The sequence below is a fragment of the Macadamia integrifolia genome, chromosome 7 (assembly GCF_013358625.1).
Source record: "Macadamia integrifolia cultivar HAES 741 chromosome 7, SCU_Mint_v3, whole genome shotgun sequence".
In the NCBI taxonomy this organism is placed as follows: Eukaryota; Viridiplantae; Streptophyta; class Magnoliopsida; order Proteales; family Proteaceae; genus Macadamia; species Macadamia integrifolia.
The window spans coordinates 14,120,197-14,131,012 of record NC_056563.1 but is presented as its reverse complement, the minus strand read 5'-3'; the positions used below and the strand labels follow the sequence as shown (position 1 = coordinate 14,131,012).

At 37.3% G+C, this 10,816-nt stretch overlaps 1 protein-coding gene and 1 pseudogene across 1 annotated transcript; both read left to right on the top strand.

Moving 5' to 3' along the window:
- LOC122084763 overlaps positions 1-7,011 on the top strand; it is a 14,463-nt pseudogene extending 7,452 nt beyond the window's left edge.
- A 158-nt stretch (positions 7,012-7,169) lies between these two features.
- LOC122084762 (cytochrome b561 and DOMON domain-containing protein At3g25290-like) lies at positions 7,170-7,646 on the top strand. The gene has a single exon (XM_042653197.1). It carries the CDS (start codon positions 7,170-7,172, stop codon positions 7,644-7,646), a length of 477 nt encoding a protein of 158 aa, XP_042509131.1.
- Positions 7,647-10,816: the final 3,170 nt, after the last annotated feature.

Here is a 10,816-nt window from a genome sequence, read left to right as displayed (position 1 = left end):
AAAAAAAAAAAAAAAAAAAATCCTATTCATTTTAATGGATGATTCCAGCCAACATTGTAACGATGGCTTGAATTCCAAACCGACATGTTTTTAGATTGTTCTCACATTTGGAAACCTTCTCTTTCCTAACCTTCAGTAGTTTATTATATTTTTTGAATTCCTATTGGATTTGGGAATTCTTTATAAGGAAGATTTACTAATTTGGATTTCCTCAAGAAAAATTGGTTTTTGAGTGTCTTTTAAGGTTATATAAATGGGTATTCTGCAGCCAAAGGGATATGGGTGGTCTTCTTTCTGAATTATTGTGCTGCAAAGCCATGATGAGAAACCATTTATCACATTTTAATGGTTTTGGCCTTTTGGGTTCAATTTTAATCAGTGTTGATGGGGATTCAATACCCACAAGAAACCTACTGAGTTCACAATGCTAAACCAACCAGGTTCGTGCTAAATGCGGGATTCAGTCAATAATGTCGTAAGAGAGACTGAATGATCAGTCTTAGTAGGTTGTGTGAGCTGTAACAGGACTGGTGTTACCCAAGTCTTTGTAGCAAGTAAGTTCTATATTAAGGAACCATAATAACATGTCCTACACAATTTAATGAATTTTGTGTTGTAGCTCAATCTCTTTTAGCTGTGTAGATCCATGGAGTAATAATCGATTTTTTCACACTTTAGGTGGATTCTAAGTTTCTTTCATGTTCTCTTTTTCTCTCTATAGTAAAGATCATTCTATCCCTAAACACTAAATTATATTTGTTATCATCCCCGTATACAAGCATTCACCATACTTTTAAATTCCTAAACAACCAAATCAGTTAGCTCTACAAGCCAACTAGGAAAACAATCTGTCATGAAGTAGAGAAAAACAACACACTACTCAGCTACACCTCATAAAACACTAGAGAATCTGCCCTCCTACTCTAAACTGTCACCATGTAATCCTATAAATCCTTTTTTTTTTTTTTTTAGAAAATATTCAGGAAGCTCTTTCAACATCCAAAGATCCCAATGAGCCATAAACAGAGAGCAAATGCCTATATGCTTGAATGTAAGAATGAAACCATTCAAGAAGCTCTTTCAATATCCAGATATCACAGTGAGCCAATGCTCTATACTTGAATGCCAGAATGAGTTTTTTATCAATTATTTTAAGATTTTATGAGAATGAAGAATCCCATTTGATCATATCTACTAATCAAGTAGTCATAGCGAATGCACTTCAATTTATTATTTATTTTTAAAATTTTCTCACTGTATACCTTCTTTTCTTTTCTGGTAAGAATTTTCTCATTGTATACCACTGCAAGCAAATAATCATAATTTCTCATCACCAGAATCAATCAAAAGTTTATCAACTATAAAGAATTGAGACATGAATTCAGTTCCATCATGACGCCATCTAGGGGCATAATCCATTCACAGGGTCTTCAAGTCGTTCACTACCTCAATCACATCGTATTCGGCCTTCTCTTCCTCCTTTAATGCATTAATACTAAGATTACTCACAAATCATTGAGAACATATATTTAGATATATGACTACATAAAATACAGAAAAAAAACATATGAATCACACACACACACACACACCAAAGCCACATGTGCATTTGCATGTGCGTCATAACTAGTATATATAAATGTACGAACTCATATTTGTGGTAAAGCTTTCTTAGGACAAAAATACCCTCTCCTTCAATATCCATAAAACTTGAACTCATGTTTACTTAGGTCAATTTCGTAAATACCCTCCTTCAAACTCACGAGTTATTATCTAATATTTCAATATCAATCCATCTCTCCCTCTCACTTTCATTTTTGGGAAAATTACATGATTACCCACTTCTGGGTTTCTCTTAACAAAATTACCCATCAAAAGTTTCTGTTAACAAAAATACCCAAAATAAGGTTTCCCTTTACAAAATTACTCACTTAAAGTTTAAGTTAACAAAAATACCTAAAATTGAATTTGGGTTTACAAAACTACCCACTCAAAGTTTTAGTCATAAAAATATACATGATTATATGTGGAAGATAAAGAATAACTATTTTGGGTAGTTTTGTAAACTCAAACCTGATTTTGGGTATTTTTATTAACTAAAACTTTGGGTGGGTAGTTTTGTAAACCCAAACCTAATTTTGGGTATTTTTATTAACCAAAACTTTTTGTGGGTAAGTTTGTAAAGGAAAATGGGTAATCATGTAATTTTCCCTTCATTTTTCTTCTCAAATCAAACTTGGTAAGAGAGAGACAAAAATACCCTCTCTTTCAAATATCTATAAAACTTGAACTCATGTTGCTAAGGTTAATTTCGTAAATACCCTCTCCTTCAAACTCACGAATTCTTACCTTATATTTCAATATTAATTTGTCTCTCCCTTCTCAAACTCTCTCTCTCTCTCCCCCCTCACACTTTAAGTTGCGGAAGCTCGACGTCGGGAGACTCTGAACCCCTACGTTCCATCGCCAATCCCCCCGTTTTGGCATCTGTTTGGTCTGTATATCGACTTTGCATTGCATTGATCTCTAATTATCCAAGTGTTTCTCCCATATTGGGCTCTATAATTTGGTTCCATGGTTTTATTGTATGATGATTGCTTTAATTCTCAAACTCCAATTCAGGTAACTTCTCTTATCTTTATTTGACGATGTCTATTATCGAGAACTCTGCTTTTACTTATGGGGATATGCAGTTGGATTTTATTGAGATTTTATAGATTTTAGAATTTATATTCATTGTTTTGATGGTCTTTCTGGGTCTTCTATTATTGGTGAATCTTAGCTTCAGGAAAGATGCTTATGTTGTAGTCGCTCAGTTTTTTATTTTTACTAAGATTTGAACTTGGATTTTTAATGGGTTCTAGGTTGAAGTCCTTTTGGTTTAAATCAGTGACTAAGTGGGTGGTCTGATATTTTTGAAGTACCTTCGTTCTTTGGTTGTTTGTCACATTTTGATCAATTTATGCAAGTAGAGATACGAAAGTTGGAGTCTTTGAGCAATTCTTAGAGATGGGTCTTGTGCTTTGAGTAGAACCTATTCCATACCTTTCAATCTTGATTCCTAAGCATCAGCTTTTTTTCTTCTCTGGGAATCGGTTATACCATTATGCCTTTCTGAGATTCATTTGTTTATCTTTTAGCCCCCTTTGTTTGACAGATAAAAAGTATTGGAAAATTTGTGAAGGTGCGTTCCACCTGTTGTGGGTTTGGGTTGAAAAGGAAAGGGAAGAAAAGCAAATAATGGGATAAAGAGAGGAATGAGAGCTTCATTGGAGTATTTTTCGGTATTTTTTTCCTCCCGTATGTGACACCGAAGAATACGGCAAGTACCAGACCCGCCTGGGAGATCGTTGAGGTGTTCCCACTAAGAATACGACAAGTACTAGGATATTTGGAAGATCAGTGAGCGTGTGCAAACTTTAATCCCACATCACCTAGGGGAGATTATTGAGTTAATTGATAACATCTAGCCTACTTAGCATGGCACAACATGTGTTAAAGTCCTAAGGCTCATGGGTTAAAGAGGACAATATTATGTCAAGGTTAATAGAACAGAGCATTACATATACTATTAGAGTAGCACCGGCAAGAGGGGTTTATATAAACTGAAAATCCGTGAAGCATTCATCAAGAAATTTCCATCACTGTGGTGATCAAATTCGGATTCTACATAAAAGTGACATGGAAATCGAGGAATACATAAAATGATGCTTTACGTCGATCAAACCCAAATCATATCTGATTTTAATGAAATTTTATGAACATGTTTAAAATATCCAATTAAGGTCATCCCAAATGTTTTGAAAAGAATCGGGGGCTCGGGATACCAAGTAATATGCCAAGGGTAAAATGGTCATTTTATATTAAAAGTTAACCAAATGCCACAGAAATTCGACTAAATTTTGCGTCGAGGCTTGAAATGGTTAAATAGGGTTATTCTATGGAGTTTGGGTGTAAAATATAGGCTAGGGGTAAGTTGATAATCTTTGCCATTTGGTCATATTGTGAGTCAATTGGATCTTGATCATCATCGCTAAAACATTTTCTCAAGGTGTAAAAATTCAGTGTCTACAATCACACTAAGAAGAGGGAGAGAAGAGGATCACACACAATGCCCATAGGATCTTCACCCTAACCAGTTCAATTCATCTTTTCAATGTGATTTGTCTATTGGTTACAACCAATTTAAAGGAAAAATAATAGAAACTCAACTAAGCAAACTGACATTAATAGTCTCTAGATCGTATGCGAAACCTAACTTCCTAAAATAAAGTGAATAAAATAAAAGTAAGGAGGATTTTCCTAAATAAAGTAAATTTCTAAAATCCTACAAGACCCAAAAACAATATGAATCTCATTCATCTCTATTCAGATATCCAAATAGGTATGAATCGCTCTTCAAGGATACGTATGAGTCGCTCTTCAAGGATACATATCTACATCAAAGACTATTAGACCAAGCATGCAAGTCAGAGCTTGTTCTGTTCCAATAACTTCTATGACCAGCGTAAGTGATCAGTTGGATTCACGATAATGTTGAGTAGGAACTCTAGGAAGAGTTCTTATTGCTAACCTCTTCTGTAAAGAATATTTATAGGCTAGAACCAACCTGAAAAGTTATACCTTCTTATAAGCTTTCTTGACATGTTTTGGTGCTTACAATAATGAAGATATTTTAACTAATGGAATTAAGTTCTATATTTGATATGAAATGCAGATTAAGAAAAGAATGAAGAAACTAAGAAAATGAAAAGGAGAAGATTCACAATCAAAACCGAAGGTAATTTTTTTTTTGGGTAATTTACAGTGCCACCCCCTAGAGAATGCCACAATTATAAGATCACCCCTTCTGTTTCATCAAAATTAGACTTAGACCCCCTACTATCAGTCACTGTTAGGGCCCGTTTGTTTAGAGGGGTTTTTCTAGGGTGTGATTTAAGGGGTGGGATAGTTGTACGGACTATCCCACCCCAATGGTGGATTAGGGCGTTTGGATGAGTGGGATAGTAATTTGGGTAGACAACATACTTTTTAATGTCGGCTCACGTGGCATGATGTTTCTCCCACCCCACCGCCTTGCAAAGTCCCACCAAATCGGTGGGACTCTTGAGGGAAACAAAGTGGAATGGTTCTCTCTCACCTTTGCTTCTTCTTCTTAAACGACATGAAAGGAGGGCAGTTCTTCTTCTAAAATGGAATGATGGGACATGAAAGAGAAAGGAAAGTTGTTGTTGCTAAATGATCGGAGATCGCTGACCCACCTCGCCCAAAGTCATCGGTGCCGTATTGATCAAAGTCAAGAAGAAGAGCAATTGGGGAAAAAATAGAGTGGAAGAGGAAATGAAAGAGAAAGGGAAAGCTGAGAGGAACGATGGGAGATGACCGTTGAAATTGCTTATTGGTCCGATGATTGCTCTCTTCATCACTACTTATGAATTGGAGCAAAAAATTTGTGGCTTGCTCTGTTTTTCATATGAGCTTTGGCCTTGCACCTACATTTTTTATTTATTTTTTCTTTTTTTGGACAACCGTTAACTTTGCTTGTTCTAAGATGGATCGCTACTATGTTTCAGATCTGAACTTCCGCTCCGTTCCATATCTGTGCTTCAACATCGTTTCAGATTCCCATTCTAGTCTGTTTTGCTGCAATTACTTCTCATCCTTGATTTGGTGAGGGTTCACTGGTCTGTCTCGAGTTCTCGCTTGGGTGCAATCTAATCCCAATTACAGTTCTGCTACATGTTTCATCTTCTTCCATCAGTTGGGAAAACCCTATGGTCTTTATGGGTTTTATTTTCTTTGCGATGTCTATTTTTCTCTCTTCTCTCTCCCTCTCTCCTCCTAAGTCCCCTACCTAACCAAACGTCTAGGGGTGGGATGTTATACGAACCATTCCCCACTTTCCCATTCCTGTTACTTACCCCATCAACATGTGGGACCCGCATGTCAGATAATCCCACCCCAGGAACCCCTCTAAACAAACGAGGCCTTAAGGAATATACCATATATACTGATATCAGCAATTATATTTTATTTTAAATACCAAAATACCTTTATTAAATATGAAGTACTTAAAGTGCCCTTATAATAATTTTTATTTCTTTCACCAGGCGACTGGTTGGGTCAAATCGTTACAATGCAAATCGAGAGGCTTTGAAGATGTTTACCATCCAAACCCTAAGCAACTCAGCAATCTAATTGCCTCTTCGAGTTGTAGAAAGAGCGTTCAAATTACCTTCGGTTTTGGAGTGTTTCGATTTCTTAGCGGTTTGATTTCGGTTTCGGTCCGAGTTTTGAGCCGGTTTTGGTTTGGTTTCGGGTTCATCTGGTTTCCGGTGCAATTCGGTTTGGTTTTGGGGTTGCAATACTTGAAACCAAACCGAACCAATAAGTCTTCAGTTCGATTCGGTCCAGCTGATTTTACCGGTTCGATTTAGGAATTGACACCCCTAGTTCTAGCCCATCAAATCGTGTCTGATGCATTGTCTCTGCATGTACTTCCCAAACGTCAGAACCCTTCTTCCCAACGCTCACTGAGCTGCTGGAGGGACACCCTTCTCGCAACGTTGTGGAGATAATCTTCCACACGAGCTGGTCGCCTAAGGTATTCTCCGGTCGGATCGATATGTTGTTCAAGGTTCAACACCTGCCCAAGACGGTAGCTCTGTTCGGGAGTATCAAGAGACGGTGAAGTCTCGTGCTAGTGCAGGCGACCTGAATAGCAACACCAACCGCGGTGGCGGTGGAGGTGGTGGTGGCGGTGGAGGTGGCGGTGGCGGCGGCGGCGGGGGCGACAGTATTAGTAGTAGCAGTAGAGAGGATAACGCGCGCTGCATTGCAGATGGAAACGAGTTGATGAGATTCCATTGCCTAGGCCCCACCTCGGGATGGATCTACGATGCCGGTGGCATGCGTACGTTTTCCAGCAAAACGCGGCTTTATGTACTTTCTTCGGCAGCGGATTCGCTCACGAGAGCATCGACAGAGGGAAAGGTAGGAGCAAGGTTTTAAAACTCGGTATCAGTATCGGTCAGCTAAAATCGATACAATAAGGATCAGTATCAGTAAGGATCGGTTAAGGATCGGAAATCGTACATTTTTTCCGGATCGGTCATGGTATCGTCTAGGATCGGTAAAAAAAAAAAAAAGATGAAAGAAAGAAATTGAAAATGGCGTCTTCGATTTCGTTTCGGCTTCCTTTGATTCTAGTATTTCCATTCCTGTTTCTTCAAAGCAACCCTTCACATTCCCTCACCTGTTCATCCCAGAAGTTTTCAGGAAACAGAGTTTATAATCAATGCAACGATCTTCCCGAATTGAGCTCTTTCCTTCACTGGACCTACGATTCCTCAAATTCCTCGCTGAAGATAGCGTTCGTGGCTGCTCCAGCTAAAACCGGTGGATGGGTTGCATGGGAGATCAATCCTAAAGCGCTGGCGATGCTCGGATCTCAGGCGTTGATCGCTTACGAGGCTGCCGGGAAGATGACGGTGAAGACATTCGATGTGAGTTCTTACAAGATCGCGCCTTCGAAGATTGCTTATGAGATGTCGGATATGGAAGCAGAGAACGCGGATGGGACATTTACAATTTTCGCCACCATTGCTTTGCCCGCTAAGATGACGACGATTAACCAGGTTTGGTAGGTCGGTAGTGCCGTCGCGGATGGGATTCCAGCCGGCCACGAGATGCAAAAGGAGAATTTAAACTCCAAAGGGACCCTTGATTTGACGTTGAAAGCGCAGAACAGCTCTTCTACCTCCTCCAACTCCACCGAGTCTGGAGGAGGAGATTCTATTCTCAGAAACAGAAATGGGATTTCAATTTTTCTCGTTTTTTGCTGGGATTTTGTTTCTTTTTTGCTTGAATCCGGATCATCTCTGTTATTATTATTCTTTTTTCATCATTCTGTGTTCCTGTGAAAGTGAAGAAGAACAATCTTGTGATTTACTTAAAACAAAATATATATATATATATATATATGGCCGATCCGACCTATCCGATACCGATACTTGATTCCATGGGTAGGAGGCTATGCTGGTGTGCCGTGTCATCGCAAGTAGAGTGTGTAAGCAACTTGGGCTGGACCCCTTTTTGGAAGGCCGAGATGGGTTTGACACACTGACCATGAATTTCATTCCACAAATGTGCCTTAATCGGTTGGAATTCGTCTGAACCCTTGATCGTAGGTATAGAGAGAAAGAGATGATAGAAAAAGATAAGGAGAATAAAATGGTAAAATGGCAAAAAGGAGTATTTTTGAGATAATAAAATTTGTAACTTATCAGCGTTTTACTCATAAAGGTAAAAACATCATTTCATAACAATTATTAGCAATGACTCACGGTAGGAAGTCTTAGTCTAATGTAATGAAACAGAGAAGTGGTCTTATAATTGTGGCATTCTCTAGAGGATGACGTTGTAAATTAACTTTTTTTTTTTTTTGTTCTTACTTCTAACACTCTCCATAAGCAGCAGTGTTTATCACTGCTTTGTCTAATGCATGTTCAAGTCTTACAAAGGCCCTTAATGGGGTATATATTTCTGTTTATCCTAGGAAGAAGGAGAGAAGTCTACCTTGGGAAGAATTCAGCCATGGAAACTTTTTTATTTTGGTAGAATCCAACCGTACGAACTTTCATGATGTAAGAGACTGGAACTGAATTTTTTTTTTGTTTAATATTTGTGACCAACAACACTGCCATTTTCTATATGGCATCAATCAATTTCAGTTCTATTTGGTTTAGTTACACCAACCTCTTTCTTTTTCTTTCTTAAATCCGTGATTCCTCTCTCTCTCTCTCTCTCTCTATATATATATATATATATACTGAATATATTAAATTTTACGAACATTTGTGGCATACATAATCTTGAGACATGTTAGCTTATTATCTTTGTACGGCAGCTAAACTTTATGTAACAGATCCAAGATCTGTAACTAATAACTTGAGATAAGAGAGAAAAGAGAGAAAAGAGAGAGATATTGAGGGAGAACAGAAGAAGAGAGACTGCAAGGAGAAGAGTAGCCGATCGTGTATATTTTCCTCCCTCCAATGTATTATTAATAAACTAAAGAGTTAAACTAAATAAGGTAAGTAGTACCTTATACAGCAAGATAACTAGAAAATATAATTGTAATGTAATTAGGAAACTAAAATAACTTAATCTAACTTAGAAAGGTTGGGAGGAACTCCCAGCTTGTGACACATATCTCAACACTTCCCCTCAAGCTGGAGCATACATATATCAAAAGACAAGCTTCAATTTGGACCAACAAGAATAGAAAATTAAACGCAACAACAGCATCGAAAGCTCTTCACAAGGAAGGCAGGTAGTAACTAAGGCAAGTAATAGCAACATCAAGTTGTCGAGACCAAGTAATAGCAGTAGCAAAGGCTCTTCCCAAGGAAGGTAGGTAGTAAGGCAAGTAGCAAAATTAAGTTGCTAGCTAGGGACCAATGAGCAACATCAAGTTGTTGGGGACCAAATAACAACATCAAGTTGCCAAGGACCAAGTAATAGCATTAGCCATCAAGGTGCCGAGGTAAGCAAGTAGCAGTGTTAGTGTGTCGAGGACCAAGAAGCAGCCTAAAGCAGATAATATAAGAACTCCAATCTCCCCCTCACGTGTAGCATTACGCGTGGACATATAATATCCAATAATTAGCATCTCAAAGGATGAGCAATACAAATAATCCCATAATCAAGAGCATCAAAATAATTTCCAATCTCTCTCGTACCGTAGAAAATTATCTCCATGCAAGTACCAATTTTCCAAAAAATTGTAACCCGAACTGATGCAATCTAGGGATCCAAGACCCTAAATTGAGTGTTATGCGCCCAAAAAATGATACATCTGTAATTAATCCATGCAATCCTAGTTTTGAACCCAATTATGGGCCCATCTAAGAGAAATAAAACCCAATTCCAATTAAGTAGTGGCAATTTGGTAATAAACCAGAATTTACAAGTGGTTATTGATAAAGAAAAAGGAGGAATGAAATCACTATAAATAATTAAATTTCAATTATAAGCAAAACCAAAATCAAAGAAGGTGGGAGCAAAGAAGGTGGAACACAAAGGGGATTAGTATTTATTGAACAACGGCAAACTTGGAAGGCACAATAATTCAATGGCAAGGTGTAACAAGAGAAGAATAGGAGGGGCATTAATTATGACAATAGGAATGAAGCATTAAAAACAGGTAAAGTGAGGAGCATAGTTAGTAAGTTCGGAAATAGGTAAAGTGAGGATCATAGTAAATAATAGCATATATTTGTCAAAACAATAATAATAATAATGATAATAATAATAATAACATGTGGATAATCATTTAACAAATTAAAATATCATCATTGATATTATCTTATCAAACAAGAAAATTTACAGCAACCCCTATTGATATGGATCCCGTATTCTAAAACCGGAATCAGATCGTATATAGGTCCATTCAGATATTCAATAATTCAATCATAATAACCAACGATAGATTTGTAATTAATGTAAGATTTTAAATTAGGTAGAAAAATTATAATTAAATAGACTTAATAAGTTAATGGATTAGAACAAGAGGGTGGACACATAAGGTTCTTGATTAATAGATTTAGGATAAGTTTGAAATGAAGTTAAATAAAGAGTATAAGGTAATAAAGGAGAGAGGGAGTGGCAATATGGAAAGAGGGGTGGAATTAATAAAATAAGAAAGGGAGACACGCATGTCATCCACATTTTTCCTCAAAATCGAGAAACCTATGGAAAATGAGAAGTGTCGTTTTAGCTTTTGAGGTTGCATTTTTTTTTTTTTTTTTTTTTT

Coding starts and splice junctions, on each gene's coding strand:
- LOC122084762 (XM_042653197.1), top strand. CDS start 7,170: ATGGCGTCTTCGATTTCGTTTCGGCTTCCTTTGATTCTAGTATTTCCA.